We start from the raw sequence: 18,005 nt of genomic DNA on the forward strand, positions 1-18,005 counted from the left end.
GCATTAAATTGATCAAAAGTGATAGTAAAGACATTTATAATGTTAGAAAAGATTTATATTGTTTCAACATTGATAATAATCAAAAATATTTCTTGAGCAGCAAATTAGCATATTAGAATGATTTCTGAAGAATCATGTGATACTGAAGACTGGAGTAATGATGCTGAAAATACAGCTTTGATCACAGAAATCAATTACATTTTAACAGATATTCACATAGAAAATGGTTATTTCACAGTATTTTTGTTTTTACTGCATCTTTAATCAAATAAATGCAGCCTTAGTGACCATAAAATCTTACTGGCAACCAACTTTTGATCTGATGTGTCTGTCGATTTCCTTCCCCTATTGTTTCCTATATATTTGTATTACCCATTTTTTATGTTTTAAATATAATGAAACAGTCTTTGAAGTTATTGACTCCAAACCTTTGAACGGTAGTGTACTTTGGTCCACTTTGGCTCCACGTTGCTATTAACATGAACGCTAAATTGAAGTTTGACCATTTTTCAACTTGTGAATAGAAGTATAGAATTGTAACAACTTGTCAAAATCCACACTCTAACCCAGTCATTTATGCATCTGAATTTGTTTTACTCAATTAAAAAATGTAATGAATCTGTATGGGTGGTACGACTACATGAATAAGCTAAATGGAGAATATATCAACCGTATAGATCAGATCACTTATATATTTCCTGTGTTAATTTTTAGAACCAGGATGTTTGGATACAGGTTTGTAATGAGTTTTTCAGAACTTTTGAATAAAATGTATAATATTAATTTGTCATTCCATGCCATGAATGAATATATAATAGATGACTGCTAAATAAAAGCAGCTTGAGTCAGTGAATGGTTAATATTTCCTGAAACTAGAAGAGCCTCTATGTAGTCAGGGGTGTAAAATCAAAACTAGGCTATGGGGAGGGGTGAGGGGGGATATTTCAGGGTAACTGTCCCGCCAGCTGTCCTGCATGTCTCTGCTGTCCAGACCAGGACAGTCATTGTGGTCAGTGCCATTCGACTACAACAAACCACCGGTGAGTCTCTCTTTAAAACACTGTGACTCTTCAAGTCAAAAAAGCTACTCTAGAGTTAATGAAGATGACTGAAGAAACTGCATGTTCTGCATGTCATTCCAGCAAATACATAGCTAAGATGTGTAGACAAGGACTCATTTGCTAATGAAAGCACACTCAAACATCTTGAAGCTCTTCTGTTGCCAAACAATAATAATGGATAATTACTGCTAAGTCTGCAAAAATGTGTTTAATAATCAGCATTTAAAAAACTATAGACTGAATGGTGTTATGGATCCAAAAAGGAGCAGGAGTCTGGGAAGCCTAGTATTTTTGGAGTGATGTTAATCTTTGGTCCTATGAATAGCCAGGCTTTACATATTACTGAAGTCTTTCTGTGTCAAAGACTGTTGCATGTTGCTAAGAGTGCAAGGCCGCGAGCCAACAGGCAGACTGATAATCAAATCCAAATGTATATTTAACACACTGCATAGCTGTCAATAATGCCACCGAGTATGTTTAAAAAAGGACTGGTAATTTAGCAATTTTTAGGATTTGTGCTAATTTTGTTCTAGTTTTATGGGAGAAGTTATTCAAAAATTATTGTGCACCATTCATCATCCACACTACTACATTTTATTGCTTTGAAACTACCTTAATTTATAGGGTACTGTTATAGGTAATACAGCCTTTCTAAAGTCTTAGCAAATAATGAAAAAGTAACTAAAATAATAGTTTTTCATTGAAATATGTTGATTACCTAGAATGTGAAAACTGCATTTAGGACCCTGTTCAGTTCTGACATAAATCATCTACTTCTCACGATACAATCAATTCCTGAAGGATGATCTCAAACACCAACCTACTTGATTCCATTTCTGTCATAACATTAATATATTTTGCTTATAAATACATCACATTATGGAAGTAAAATGGGCTGTGAATGCAGGTTAATGTTGACTTTAATAAACTATAACTGCATATCATCGCTGTTGGGTGTAAACCTCATATGTCCATATTTAACTTTGGTTTTTATTTGATTTTCATTAACCAACGCTACTGGTCATCCTCTTTGTCTGTCTGTGGGGTTTACATATTTTAGATGAAAAGTATTAAACAGCTTGTAACTAAATCTCATAACTCATCCTCAAACTGTCACACAAAGTTTGGACAGTCTCTGCTTGTTTGCAATGCATGGGTAGATAAAGGATTTTTTTTTTTTAATAGTGTTTTCTTTACTTAAACACTCAAACAAGGCAAATGCTTTATGTATCGTTGCACATGCTTGACTAAGACACTCTTCTATCTGTAGACATTACAGTTTTAAATAGCCTGTGCATAGCTCCTAATCTTTTATAAAATGAGATTCTGGCCATGACAGGAAATGCATTCGACAATGAACAAAGCACATATCGCAGACATTCGCTGGTCAAAACCTTTATAACCTAATTCAGCTTGATTTTAGTTCAATGTTAATAATATAATGACACATGCAAGTGTCTGACCAAATTTGACAATTATGTTTAATTGATTTAAAAATGCAGTTTTTTTTTTCCATTTCCGAAAGTACCAATTTTGAATATGAGGTTGAATATGGGGTTTCCTGTACACACAAACACACACACATATATATATATATATAAAACTCTCGATGCTTTCTATACATTCTAAAGATTCTTTTTATTCAAAGTTGGAAGTCTGCATCTGTTTGGAGGGCACATGATTCTCCCTCTGTCTATACAGGAATGGCATCTCCCACCAGCATGTTAGCGGAGGAGCAGGTGCACTGTTCCATCTGTCTGGATGTGTTTACCAACCCTGTCTCTATCCCTTGTGGACACAACTTCTGCATGGCATGCATTGGCAGCTACTGGAAGTCCAGTGCCCTCATTATGTGTCCGATGTGCAAAAAGACTTTCTTCAAGCAGCCCGACATCAGCATCAACACAGTGCTGAGGGAAATCTCTGAGCAGTTTAAGGAAATTAAAACAAACCCAGTTGCGAACCTTCAGAAGATAATGCAACCGGACCCAGGACAGAGCCCTGTGGAACTCCCCACAGAAATGCCTGAACTGATACCTGCTAATGGACCATGGGCCCAGGAGGTGTCCTGCGACGTGTGCACTGGCCCTCAGCGACAGGCAGTAAAGTCCTGCTTGGTTTGTTTGACGTCTTACTGTGAGGAGCACTTAAAGACCCACACTTCCCGCTTCACCAAACACAAGCTGATCGAACCCGTGCAGAACCTGGAGGACCGTATGTGTAAGAAGCATGAGAGGTTACTAGAGCTGTTTTGTAAGAAGGATCAGACCATAGTGTGTGTGCTGTGCACAGAGATGGACCACAGGGCACATTACACTGTTCCTGTTGAACGAGAGTGGACCGAGAAAAAGGTAGATGTGCCACTTGTCATGACAACAGCAATTTTTATGGTGGCCAGTGCTCTTTTTTTGTCCACTATATATAATGACCAAATGGATGACACTTAAGTGCCAAAAAGCACTTAATAATTCAAAAGCCACCAATTATTATTATTATTATTGCATTTTTTTTATTTATTTATCTAATTTTTAAGGATTAACTGACCAAAAGCACCTTGCCCTCAATTGAATAGTATGCATCATACTGTAGAGAACAACAGTCAAGTTCCAGACAGAAAAATGTCATTCAGAATCTCAGATAATGTTAAAGGACAGTACATATCTGTTGAATATTCCGGCTTCATGCAATCATTTATATATGCTACACACCTTAAATCCTCAAGTGAAATCAGACCCAATTGGAGGTGTTGCTGATATGATAGGGATGGAAAAAACGGAGTGTCTATTTAAACTAAGTGCAAATAGCCCACTATGTTTGCAAAGGCTATTTACACTAACTCCGCCCACCAATGTGTGGTTGTGCTAGACAACATCACAAAAAAAAAGAAGCAATTTTTAATGCGATCGACCCGAGTTTGAATCTGCCTTTAGCTGAGTTCGTTCTTCTCCTTTTTCACATCACATATCAGATCGGAAAGGCATTTATTTTCAATAAATTTGAAGGAAATATTCCAAAAGTGGAAATAAAGTGTCTAATGGATGTTTATTGAGTAGGGGTAGGTATTGGGAGGGCATTACTGTCCCAATAAGGTGGCAGCATCAATTTAATAATTTTAATAAAAAAATTATCAATTTACACTCAATACGTTATTATTGCATACTGTTTTATAATGTACTACAATACTGAAAATCTAACAACTATTTACAATCATTGCAAATAAAACGCTACTATTTTTTACGTAGTGTAAATATATCATTATTTGCACTTAGTGTAAATAGCCGCTGCCAGAAAATAAAAATAAATAAAAATTATGGCAACCATTCAAACATCACCAAGTAGCTATGCCAGAGGCGATTTTAAATATTTAACACAATGCATTGTGATTGACAGGCCTTGTTGAGGAAAACTGAAGCTGAAGTTCAGCAGATGATCCAGGAGCGGCTGAAGAAAGTCGATGACATCAAACACACCATAGAGTTGAACAAAGTAAGTTTAAGTGTTTATGTATGTCTATCAGAAATTTGAAGTGCTTCAGCTTAGTTAACATGTACAGAAGGGTTTCACTTTATTTTGATGGTCCCTTTAACACATTCTGTTGACTATAAGTAACTTTGCACCTACATGTCTACTAACTCTCATCAGAGTATTAGTAGAGTATTAGTAGACTGGTAGGGTTAAGGTTAGAATAAGTTGACATGTACTTGCAAAGTTACTTATAGTCAGTAGAATGTCTGTTGGGAGACCATGACAATAAAGAGTTAGCAGATATTAAGCAAACAGTCTACTAATACTCTGATGAGAGTTAGTAGACATGTAGGTGCAACATTTCTTTTTGTGAACATAATGTTCAAAAGGGACCAGCGATCCATGTGACTTAAAGGGTTACTTCACCCAAAAATGTAAATTCTGTCATGAATGTGGTGGAGACTGATACAGAAGAGAAGACATTGTTGAATGAAGTTGTTATTTTTGTTTTCTTTGCACACAAAAAGTATTCTCCTAGCTTCATCAGATTAAGGTTGAACCACTGATGTCACATGGACTATTTTACCGATGTCTTTACTACCTTTCTGGCCCTTGAACTTGGTAGTTCTGTTGCTGTCTATGGAGGGTCAGAAAGCTCTCTGATTTCATCACAAATATCTTAATTTGTGTTCCGAAGATGAACAAAGGTCTTATGGGTTTGGAATGACATAAGGGTGAGTAATTAATGACAGAATTTTCATTTTTGGGTGAACTATCCCTTTAAGGTACACTTTGCAACTTTTGGTGGTTGAGCAGTAACTGCAAGTCACTTGTGAAGGAACATTGTTTTGCTAATTATGTGAGTTGGCTTCTGCTCAGTACTACTGAACAAGCGATCATTTTATTGTCAAAAAGACAAGACACATATATAAACACAAATATCCGAATATCCTAGCTGACTCTATGAAAGCAACGGTTTTAAAACAAACACTGTAACAAAAGTTATGAAACACAGACATTCAACATAGCGCTTGCTGTGGAGCGAGAAAAGACCGTCTCTGGGCTGGTTTGGAATCCTTTGAAGTCTTGTTGTCACTGTCTCTGAAAAGCATGTCTCTGATGTTGATTGACGAGTTGAATTACAGGCTCTTTATTTTTTTTAAAAGTTTTGCTCGTGAGCGCTTCTCTTTGTTTTATCATTTAACAGTTTGTTTCAACACTGCACCTAACACAATAATATCCACACCTTAATTTCTTTATTTACATGAAACTGACATTTCCCGCAAAATCCAACCCAACATCAGTTTATTATATGCTTATATATGCTTATATAATATATATATATATTGAACTCACAGTTATGCATGAGCTAAATATTTCACACAAACTTTTTTTTTTTTTTTCCGTTTGCATTACTGTGTCTCTCTTCCTGATCACAGAGCAGTGCTCAGACAGAAATTGAGGACAGCATGCAGGTGTTCTCGGACCTGATCCGAGCGGTCCAGAAAGCCCAGGCTGAGCTGGTGCTGGATATCGAGCAGAAACAGAGGAAGACCGAGAGCTGGGCCAACGGACAAATACAAGAACTAGAGCAGGAAATAGATGTTCTGAAATTGAGGAACACAGAGTTAGAGTATCTCTCTCACACTGAAGACCACATTCACTTCCTGCAGGTGGAGCATTTTACTTCAGAGATGCTTTTCATGTTGAGCAAGTGACATTATAATTCTTACTAATGTATAAACTAATTGTACAGGTGTAAATGGCATCTAACATGTTTTGTGATCATTGATTGCAACCACATTCAAAGGATGTTTTACAGAATGTTTGAGTCTGCAGATCTCTGTTGTATGTCAGCTTCTTTAATGTCCACTCTCTTCTCCTCTAGAACTTTCCATCGTTAATGTCTCATCCACACACTAAAGACTGGTCTGAGACCTGTGTGTATGCGGATCTATGTGTGGGCACCACCAGAAGAGCTGTGATCAAACTAGTGGAGACTCTTACTGAAGAAGTAGAAAAACTTGCAGAAATAGGTAAGAACACTTTTCTGCACAGATACTTTATTTTAACCACAACAAGTGGCACTGCTTTAAATCAGGTTGGTTGTAACTGTGAAAAATTAATGAAAGAGAAATGTGCTTATTTGTACCAAATGTGCACTTGTAGTGTTTTTCAAATCTTAAAAGTATATTAAAAAAAAAAAAAAAACTGTAATTGCAGATAATATAATATTAATGAAATAAAAAGCCACTTAAATGTACTTAAAGAGAGACACTTTCATGACTGTTTCTTAACAATTAAGTACACTTAAAAAGTGCCCTTTGTGATATCAAATTACAAGTATTAATTAAGGTTAATTTTAAATCATTATATTTTAATAATCTTTTGTCATCCTTTAAAGCAGTACAGGGGTGTCCAAACCTGCTCCTGGAGACTTTAGCTCCAACCATAATTAAACACACCTGAAACAGCTTAGCAAGCTCTTCAGACTTATTAGAAACATCCAGGCAAGCGTGTTGGAGCTAAACCATGCGGGACATTGACCCTCCGGGAACAGGTTTGGAAGCACAAAGTTAACCATAGTGTTATTCAATGTTACATTTAAAGTTTTAAATGAATAATATTGCAACTTCATAATTGCAAATGTGTCATTATATAAATATAACATACATGAAATAACCCCCATATAGCATACATGAATCACCTCGTAGCAGATCTATACAGGTGGAGCTGGGGAAGGAGGAGGCTTTCTGAAACAAGCTGCAACTGCTACAGCAAACACTAGTCATATATGTGAATGTTGAGCAGTGGGCTCATTGGCTACCAACACAGGAGAGAACCAATCAGCTGGGCCATGTGATAATGATGTCATTAGGTCGGATTGAGTTAGACCTATCGGACTGCGCCATCTAGAGTTTCATGCCAGAACTCTGTATTTATAAATGAGACACTCAACCATCTTAATAAGGCAGAAAAACAGAAGTGAACAAAAAAAAAACCTTCAGTGAAATCCAAACTGTAAAACAAATTAAATTTATTCTATTTATTTTTGTCATCATTAACAGAGCTGAAGAGGGTTCAGAAGTACTCAGGTAATGTTTCCTAGTACATTTGATCTGTTATACATCACTAGTCCACTTTGCATTTAAGTGTGTTTATGTCATCCTGTCTGTTTGGTTTTTCGCTCACGTCTCTGTTGTATGTTCCCTATGAAGTGGACATCACCTTTGACCCGGACACGGCGAACCCCTGGCTGCAGCTGTCCGAGGATGGCCGTCAGATGCGTCACCTGGGCTCGTGGCAGGACCTGGCCGACACACCTGAGCGCTTCGATACGGTAGTGATCGCTCTCAGCTGCGAGGGACTGTCCTCGGGACGCCATTACTGGGAGGTCCAGGTGGGCGAGAAGGACGACTGGTCCATCGGTGTGGCCCTGGCGTCCGTCAACAGAAAAGGCAGGATTTCGGTGAGCACGGCTCACGGCTACTGGGCTATAGCCATGAAGAAAGGCCAGGAATATCGCGTTTCTTCCTCTCCACCCCTCCTGCTCTCCATCGAGCCCAAGCTGAAGAGAGTGGGCGTCTATGTGGACTACGAAGAAGGACAGGTGTCGTTCTACGACGTACAAAACAAAGGTCACATCTACACCTTTATGGACTCGTTTAAAGAGAAACTCTTCCCGTTTTTCTACCTCTACTGCTGCGACAAGGCCTCGGACACCATGATGATCTGTCCTGTGCAGGAGACGTCTCATACTAAACAGTGCTGAATCACGAGCCACGCAATGACACTACAGTACTTCTGTTTCTATACGGTTACTTTGTGCGTATTATAGATATTTAGTTTTATTGCATGGCCACGCAAAAAGGAATTATTCACAAACAACCAAAGCATACAAGACGGAAATATACATAAAATATAAAGTGAAATAAAACTGAAATATTCATGTAAATCAGTGCAAGTGTATATATATATATTTCTACAAAAAATGTAATCAGGTTTATTGCATGGCCAGAATATGAGGTAAGATGTAACGAGCTGAACATGACGAGGCTGAAAACAGCAGTATTTGCCAAATGATTAAGATAAAAATGTTAAATAGGGAGGCCATCTGTCCGACTCATTTGTCCTCCTTTTAAGATCATCACTATTATATACTTTATTCAATGTTATATAATTAATAAAGTTAATTAATTAAAACATACTGTAGGCTAAGTTTAAGCTTATATTTTATAATGCAGCCTACATTTTGACACAACATTTCCAATACTGTTTTTGCTCCAAAATAGTCGCAGAAGAACGTTTGCGTCTCAGATTAAAGATTCACTGACTCATTCATTAAGACAGTCACTTGTTTCATTCTTGAATGAATCGGCCGTTCTGTACAAATGTGCTGAATTAATTCATTTTTCATTTAATTCATAATTCAGACTTATTCATTAAGACAGTGACTTGTTCTTTCATAGTTTCATATTTAAAGTATCATTTTCTTTTTTTGCCCCGCAAAATTTCATATATATATATATATATATATATATAATTTAAAATATTAACCTTTTTACATTATGCATTTGTGAACAATTTGTCTAAATGCCACTTCTGCAGTGCAAAGATTGATTTTGTCTGATTTTCATTTGATCGGTAACAGCCCTGTATTGTCTTATTATTCCAATTGCATTTATTGAATAAATGTAAATATTTAAATGAAAGGGGACAGAGATTTAAAAAGGTTAGAAAAGAAAATGCCTTTATAAAAAAAAAATTAAAATAAAAAACTCACACCTTAATGGAAAATCTCTGTCTCTGCTTAAAGTTTGGGATTATTTATTCAGTTTTTATCCTGGCCTCATATCCTGCTAAGTGTTCTCCTCTTTGGTGTTATAGAAATGTCCACCCTAATGTTAAATAACTGATAGTAATAACTAGAGATGCAAACTACTGCTCACCTTAGGCAATTTTTTTCTAAATCTGGACAAATACGGTTAAAAATGTTAAATGTCATTTATGTTCTAATTTAAAGTTGGTAAGTGGTGTTGAAAACTGCTCTTTGCATAATGAGCCAGTGTGTTATATGTGGTGTGTTGTGGGCCGCTCTGTGCCAGGGGCCACTTTTTAGTCTCAGTCTGCCCCTGGGTTGGGGTGACGGACAGGGTTTAAATTACGTTTCTTTGATAACACTATTGTTCCGGGATCAGCAAAACACATGAATCTGTGAACTTTAAACTGAACCGATAAAGTGAATGTGATAATTTTATCATGATGTCTCACCTAACCTGATCCTGACACACCTTCTGCACAGAATCCATCACTCAACTCCTGCGGCTGCCAGAAAACCACAAATAACTCTGAGGAGTGTCAAGCACCGGCTGACTCATCATTTCTCAGAGTAGTTTGCGTATTGAAGTCTTTAGAAACACTCAAATGCTGACATTTCAAATGCTTTCATCTTATGAACCATTTTCAGGATTTTTTTTTTTTTTCCTCAGCAGAGTTTTATCAAACCTGACAGATTGTTTTCCTCATTCAGATTTTAAAAGCCCACACTTCAGAAAGTGACTAATGCAAGCAGTTAGAAATAAAAGTAATTATTTTTTTAGAACATTCAGCACTCTTCTCCAGTCTCTGGAACAAGCAAGCACTTCCCTGTGGATCTGCATTTGTTATTCACTCGTCTGTCCTGCTCTCAGGCCGTGATTTACATGAAATGTGAAAGATGAGAAGATCTCGAGTTGTTCATGAGTGTGTGGATAGACAAGCTCTCCCTCTTAATACCTACAATTATTAAAATATAATATCTATAATAAAATATATTATAATAGAAAACAGTTTTAAATTGTAATACTATTTCACAACATTACCTTTTTTATTTTTTTATTTTACGGAGCCCCGCACATGACATGCAAGAAAAAATAAATAAATAGTTTCGTTCTCTCGATTTATAAATCGTGTGCACGATTTTGCAAATCGAGGGAACAAATTAGTAAATCGTGCATGATTTATAAATTTTTTCTTGCATGTCATTTGCGGGGCTCCGTAGTATTTTATTAAATGAATGCATATACAATTGGCTAGTTTAATAGTTTAATTGCCATTTCACAGTAACATGTAGTCTGTTAACATTCATATGAATATTCACATTTAAAGACAGATAGATAGATGGATGGATGGATGGATGGATAGATAGATGATAGACAGATAGATAGATATAATATTTCTATAAAGACATTTTTTAAATTATTTTTAGTAGAAATTTGGAGAAATTACATTAAGAAGGACAGCACCCTGTTCATTAAAATATTCTTAAATATATATATATATATATATATATATATACATTTATAATGCTCTATAAATATCTCTAGATGTACAATGTATAATTTTCACCTTAATGCTTGTTTGCTTTTCAAACCACTCAAAGTACTACAGATGATATCATACCAAAGAAGAAAACAAAGACATAAACGAAAGGCAATCATGTCAATGTCAATATTTATGAATATTCTGATACTTCTTAGTTTCAAACTCTCAAAATCAGGCCTTACTTTCACACAGAGATGTCAGTTTGATTGACAGGGCAAATGACCAACGGGCTTGAGTTGGATCCGTCTTTGTTAGGATGAGGATTGAAGTACGGACGGATGGCTCCATTAAAGCTGCACCGAGTGAATGAGTAAATATGTGACAGAGCCTCCATATCATAGAAGGAGACCAGAGCCTCCTCGCAGTCCACAAACACTCCCAGCTTCCGGGGTTTGGAGGAGAGCTGAAGCAGGACTGGAGGGTCTTCAAAAGCGCCGTACATTTTTTGACCGCAGAGCACGATGGCCCAGTAACCCTCGCTGGGTTTGTAGGACACTTTGCCCTTCCGGTTCGCTCACATCTTTTCAGAAATTTCTGAAAAACTTCTAATTTAATTGAACTTAAAACAATCTTCTCATAAACCGTTTATAATAAATGTCATATTTAGCTTCCTGTGGCCTTCAGCAAGTTGGAGATATACATAAATTTAATTAAATTTGTTCTTTGATGAACAGTCATCATAGCAGCTGGTTATTAGTTTATTTTGGCTGCTTTAAGATCTGCTGAACATGACATGGATCTGACACGCATCATATTTTCTCATAACTCTTTACCTTTGTTGATCCAGTTTAGTTTGCGCTTTAATATATAATGATGCAGGTTACAGCGCGCGCCGCCGCATTTGTGCGTGCAATTGTTGTCAAGAAAAAAAGAGACAGAAGCAGCAGTTGTGAGTGGGCTGGCAAAGCCTAGCTCCGCCCCTGCGTTAATTGCATTAAATATTTTTAACACGTTATACTGAAAAGATTAATCGCCTGCATTAACATGCTAATTTTGACAGCACTATATATATATATATATATACTGTATATATACACACACACTGTATATACATACAGTAGGCTATATGACAAAAGCACAATAAAATAAATGTAAAATTAAAATGGAAACAGTATAAAATATAAAAGGATAAATGAGTCTATGTATGCAACACTGAGGACACATGACCTTATCTGATTTAGAAAGTGTTGTCAATGAACCTTGGTTGAAGCATGTTATGATTTTAATACGTTTGCATATTTTGTACTGTATGTACCTGGTATTTTGCAGCTGATTCCTTAAGCTCCTTAAGTTTGTCTTCCCTCTGATTGATCATCCTTTCCATCACCTCAATAGTGTTTTGCTGCATGGCCTGTACAAACACACACACACACACACACACACACACACCAAACTTACTTTGAATTCATACAAAATCAATCAATTCCTATTCAGTGTCAGAAATTAACCAGGCAAAAATTACATAAAAAAACAGTGTGATGGGCAGCTGCGTAAATCTTTGAACCAGGAAGTTATTTACAGAAGAGTGTGCAATTGAGCATTTATTCAAATTCAACTATGAAATATCTGGTCCCACACAATCGATTCTGACTTTGACTGGTATATTTTGGAGTATATTTTGGTCAATTTGCTTTACCTGAAATGTTTACGTAAATGAAATCAGGGAAATTGCATTCCTGTAGCTTAAACAATAAGCATGAGCATGCATGAGCACGATTATGGGCTCAATTCCCAGGGAATGCATGAACTGGTGGAATTTATACCTTAAATCAGTGTTATTATAGCATTATGGATGTAGCATTATAGTTTTTTATATATATATATATATATATAATTAAATAATAATTTTATGGATTATTTTACGCTTTGGATAAAAGCATCTTTTTCAAATTTAAATGCAAATTTAAATTTAAATTTAAATTTAAATTTAAAAAGTCAAATTTAAATGCATTGATTCAATTGCGTTTTTTTTTTTCTAACTTAATTGAATTGTTTATTCTTTTTGGGAAACATTTCAAACACTGGCTCAGGTGAAAAGATTGGTCTGTGTTGTTTCCCGAGAGCTTTATATTCTCACCTGTCTCCTCTCTCTCTCTGTCTCCACAGGTATCACATCTCCACCCGTCTTCACACATAAGGCACAGATGCAGCACTCGTCACGTCTGCAGTAGAGCTAAAGAGGTCTGCCGTGCGTATTGCACGCTCTCTGATCCAACTTCTCTACAGGATTCACCAGCTTATGGCACTTGAATCTCGCCATAGACTGGTGAGGCTTCAGGTGTTCATCGCAGAATGACAGAAGACAGATCAGGCAGGACTTCACGGCTTTAAATGTGATGTGTTCATCACAGACGTCACACGGAATCGCGTCTCTTTCTCCACAGAAGAGGTCTAGGTTGGGTAACTGAGTCTGGTGAAACTCTCGCAGGAGGGCTTCGATCGCTTCGTTCACAGAAGGTTTGGTGGTAACAGGCTCCTGGCAGAGAGGGCACTGTGGCTCGGACACGCTGATGTGCTTGTCCAGACAGCCCTTGCAGAAGGTGTGTCCACAGGTGGTTGAGACCGGATCCGCTAGCAGGGTTTTGCAGATGGGGCAGTGAAGGTGGCGAGAGATGTCCACGGGTGTAGCCATTGTGATTGTGTCAGCTGTTAAATTTGAGGATGGACGAAACAGCTGCAACAACAACAACAACAACAACAACAATAACTGTAGCTGCAACAGCAATTATGTGGTCAAGCACAAAGGAGGCATAGTGAAGAGCTAAGTAAGCATGGTAGAGAGCATCAGAACATGGTCGTGATTTGATATATCAAGTTTCAGTGCAACAGGCAGAGGCGTTGCCAAGATACTGCATAAAACATTGTGCGGTTCATTATATCCAATTTGATGAGTTTTACAAAAATAGTTTGAGATATCAAAACATTTTAATATCTTTTTGCTAGCATGGTCTGACGAAGATCTGTGACGAAATGTGGTGAAGATCGGACAAATGGTCTGAAGGAGTTAGAAAAAGTAGTTTTTTTTTGACCTGATGCAAAATGACAGACAGCAAATTGTACGACTTTTGAAAAATGTATACTGTTGGATTTTGTAAGATCCAAGGAAGTGAGATTTTTGGTAATTGGACGAAATTCATAAAAGCTATAGGCATTACTGCTTATACTTACTGCTTATTGCATTGACCCAAAACTTCATAGGTACCTTTGGGGCATGGTGCCAAAGACACATATTAACTGTTGTACCAATATTTCAAATTGTTCATTAAATATAGTATTTTATGACAAAATTCAAAATGGCCGACATCCAACAATCTATATCACTGTACTCCATATGTCTTAAAGAATCCAAAGATAATTTTATGACAAACTGCCAAATACCAATTTTTCAGTTTTTTTGCAGCACAATTTGGCACTTTTCCTAAACTCCTCACATACCCGCATGATATGATGGCTATGAAGTATACCAAGTTTCGTCTCAATATGCCAGAGCATTGCAGAGATATAGCCTCAAGTCCACTTTGCCATGCTCACCATCAAATTTGTTAAAGCATTATATGACAATGGTTTGAGCATGATGTTACTGTAGTTCTAGACTAAATGTCAGCATGCATTTACTCATCTCACTCGCACAAAAATAGATTTATTATTCCTCAAAATGAATAAAACAGTAAAAAACACAAACTCAGAATATGATGCAAACCTGCAAAAATGTAATGGTAAATAGCACAGATATTCTTTATGTATTAATCCCATTTTATTAACCAATGTCTTTGCTGCTAACCTGCGATGATCCAGTTCAACCATACTACTAAGCAAAAATTACTTTAAATAAATATAAGATTTGCATTATTTTTTTTTTGATGAAGAGTGATGAACTTTCTTCTCCTGCATCCTATTCTTCATGCAAACCAGAGTGACAACACAGTTTCACGATCTCTAGCAGGAGCGCCCATGAGCTCAATCCCATACCCTTGCCACTCACCCTCCATTCCCCATAATACTTTGCCTGGACTCAGCACTCATCATCAGTTCACAGCTGTCTCTTGTTAGAAGGACTATAAGGGGCTGTTTACACATGGTCACTTCATGTATTTTGTCTGTTCGGATAGCTATCCGATCGTGAAAAGACCAGGTGTAAATGCGACTGCGCTAATACAACACGCATCGCTGCGGACGAGTAGCAGACGGTCAACACACAATCATCTTTATTAAAAGTAGTAAGACACACTTATCTTTCCAGTGCTGATTCCGCACGCTCTCCTATTGCGGTCTTTGATCTTGAAATGAGCTGATACAAGTTGCACACACACACTTCGCTGAGTATTTTATAGCCTGCATGTTTTTGTGGTTTCTGTCTTGCCTTGCTTTCGTGTGTTTGTTCCTTGGACTGTTTACCTGGTTTTTGAGATTGTTCGCTGCCTGCCCTTACCATCGCCTGTTTGTGGATTATCCTTTTGTCTCGCCCTGGATATTGTTGATTGCTGGTGTTTGACCCTGCCTGTTCTGACTACGCTTCTGAATAAAGCCCGCAGATGGATCCCCACTTTGTTGTCACGTCCCCTTCGTTACAGAATACTCAGCAAAACTTGGATCCAGCGGCTTTCATGGAGCCATTCAGACCAATCATGGACCCAGTTGACCAGCTACTGAAACGTCAGCAGAAAGACCTTTCTATTGAGGAATATGTCCATCAGTTTTGCAAACTGTCCTATCAGGTACCATTTGACATTGTTGCGTTGAAAGACATCTTCCGCTATGGACTTAATGAACCATTGCTGGTGTTTTGACCCTGCCTGTTCTGACTACGCTTCTGAATAAAGCCCACAGATGGATCCCCATTCTGTTGTCACGTCCCCTTTGTTACACACAGCAGAAATATCACTTTTTTTAATATTAAAAACAAACAAGCAAGCCCAGCCCTGATGAGAAAAAGTAAAGCAAAAGTACCATAATGCATTTCCTTGGATAAAAAGTAACTAAGTATCGCAATTAGTTATTTTGTTGGGGAGTAATGCAATATTGTAATGAATTACTTTTAAATGTAATTTTCCCCAACACTGCAAGCCAGAATGAAAAGTGTCCACCCTCAAGTCTCTATGATATTCTGGGGCCAGTTGCATAAACTTAGCCACTATGTTAAGACGGTATCTTAAGAACTAGTTTGACCAACTAGCAGTTAGCCAAGGGGTAAGAAGTCTTATTTTTTGGATTCAAGTTAGACCAAGCTACATTTGTATGTAAGCGTTTCAAAAAAGTTATGACCAGTCTTAAAGAAAAAAACTAGATGACTAACTTTTAAGACTAGCCTAAGTCTTTCATGCAACCAGCCCCTGTGGTCTATAGATCCCGTCTTTTAAGTGGTTTATGTCTTTTGTTATGTGCCAGGTAGGGCACATTTTACGATTTATGATTTACGATTTAACTTATTGTCAGACAAAGTCTGAAATTTGACTTGCGTTACAGCAGGTTCACTCCCAATTGCAAAAAATTATCACATGGACAAGAGACAGACCAGACTTATACAATCACAAGAAAGAGAAAAAAAAAACTTTTCAAGGCTCCAGTACAGATTAAATTTTTGTGTAACTTATTCAGCTCTAGTATAGCTTGGTGTACAAAATAATACTTTAGTCTAATTTGATTATAGATGGCAACAATACACTTTATACATTATACAACACATGATTAGTTTCAGAAACAATATTTTTCGCCAACCTTACAAGATTTCTATGACGTCTTTTGAAGTGGCTGACCCACTATTTTGGAACACATTTTTAGTAAGTTAATCAGCTTTGTTTTTAAGCTGACAGATAAACTCCTATACCAAACAGAATTACAGTACTGCAAGACTAATAGAAAAATAATAAGATAATCTGCTTTCTTGCTCCAAAAGACCTCAGTCGGAGGAGGAAGTAGATTATTTGCATTGATTATTTACAGATACTATCTATATGGTATGTCCATGATAACATGTTATCTATCTTTACTCCTAAGTACTTATACGCTTCTACCTGTCTGATGTTCACTTCATGTATAACAACAGGTGTTGTACCTGAATAAAATATCCTCTCTTTTTTCTGATGTTAATGCTAAGTGCATTATAATCACACCACTCAGCTAATTTATTTACCCCGTTAATGCTGTTCTGAACACTCCTGAGTTATTTAGTAATGATATTAACACGGTATCATCAGAGTACTTTAGAATATATTGGTTAGGCCTATTTGAACGACAGTCATCTGTGTACAAAGTGAATAACATAGCAGAGCATACACAGCCCTGAGGTACACCAACATTTGTTTTTACTTCTGTTGACAAAACATCATTCACTTTAACTCTTTGAGTTCTATTAGTGAGAAAGGAAATGTACCATATAATCAGATATGGATTAACATCTAGCTGCATTCATTTGGACACAAGAGTATTAACTTGTGTAACTTTGTGTCGAATGCAGAAGAAAAGTCAATAAATAAAGCTCTAGCATAGGCGTTACTTTTATCTAGACGTTTAGAGATTATATGCACTAGAGCAGCCACTCGTCTTCCGTACTGCAGCCTTGTTTATATGCGAACTGACACTCATCAAGTTTTCCTTTAACATTATTCATCAGATATTTAAGTAATATTCTTTCTAAACATTTCATTATTACTGAGGTAAGAGATGTAGGTCTGTAGTCTTTACATTCCTTTGGGCAATATATTTTTGGTACTGGTTTTAACATTGACGTATTCCACATTACAGGAACAATATGTGAAACAATAGAAGCCTGAAAGACTTGTTGCCACACTGGACCGAGTTCATAGGCGAAGTCCTTTATAAGGCTTGGAGCACACCCATCAGGACGGGCAGCTTTTCTGATGTTAGTAGACTGAAATGCCCTCCTAACATCTTCAACATCAATAGTTATCTACTATATAGTACTATATTAGCTAGTTCATAATTACTTGCAGGTTCAAATCTTGTAAAAAAAAAAGATATATATCTGAAGTTATGAAAAACAATAGTATTAGCAATGCTTAGAGTGACCCTTGCCTTTGCAAACACCACTGATGATCAGGAAATATAAGCAGAAATCAGACTTACCTTGTCGGAGGTATCAGTTCTGGGTTCTTCTCT

The 18,005-nt window shown here is 36.9% G+C and overlaps 1 protein-coding gene and 1 long non-coding RNA gene across 2 annotated transcripts; one reads left to right on the forward strand and one right to left on the reverse strand.

The window, feature by feature from the left end:
* The first annotated feature begins 978 nt into the window (after nucleotides 1-978).
* LOC107701397 (E3 ubiquitin-protein ligase TRIM39-like) lies at nucleotides 979-8,671 on the forward strand. The gene is made up of 7 exons (XM_016503397.1): nucleotides 979-1,040; nucleotides 2,763-3,412; nucleotides 4,452-4,547; nucleotides 5,966-6,199; nucleotides 6,415-6,562; nucleotides 7,595-7,621; nucleotides 7,745-8,671. Exons 2-7 carry the CDS (start codon nucleotides 2,765-2,767, stop codon nucleotides 8,296-8,298), a joined length of 1,707 nt encoding a protein of 568 aa, XP_016358883.1. The 5' UTR covers nucleotides 979-1,040; nucleotides 2,763-2,764; the 3' UTR covers nucleotides 8,299-8,671.
* Nucleotides 8,672-12,158: 3,487 nt separating this feature from the next.
* On the reverse strand, nucleotides 12,159-18,005 carry LOC107701409 (uncharacterized). The gene is made up of 3 exons (XR_001635641.1): nucleotides 17,973-18,005; nucleotides 12,967-13,563; nucleotides 12,159-12,240 (listed from the first exon to the last, which is right to left on the reverse strand). It is a non-coding gene; the product is annotated as an uncharacterized LOC107701409 (long non-coding RNA).

Source organism: Sinocyclocheilus anshuiensis, unplaced genomic scaffold, assembly GCF_001515605.1.
Source record: "Sinocyclocheilus anshuiensis isolate Anshui unplaced genomic scaffold, SAMN03320099.WGS_v1.1 scaffold1347, whole genome shotgun sequence".
Classification (NCBI taxonomy): Eukaryota; Metazoa; Chordata; class Actinopteri; order Cypriniformes; family Cyprinidae; genus Sinocyclocheilus; species Sinocyclocheilus anshuiensis.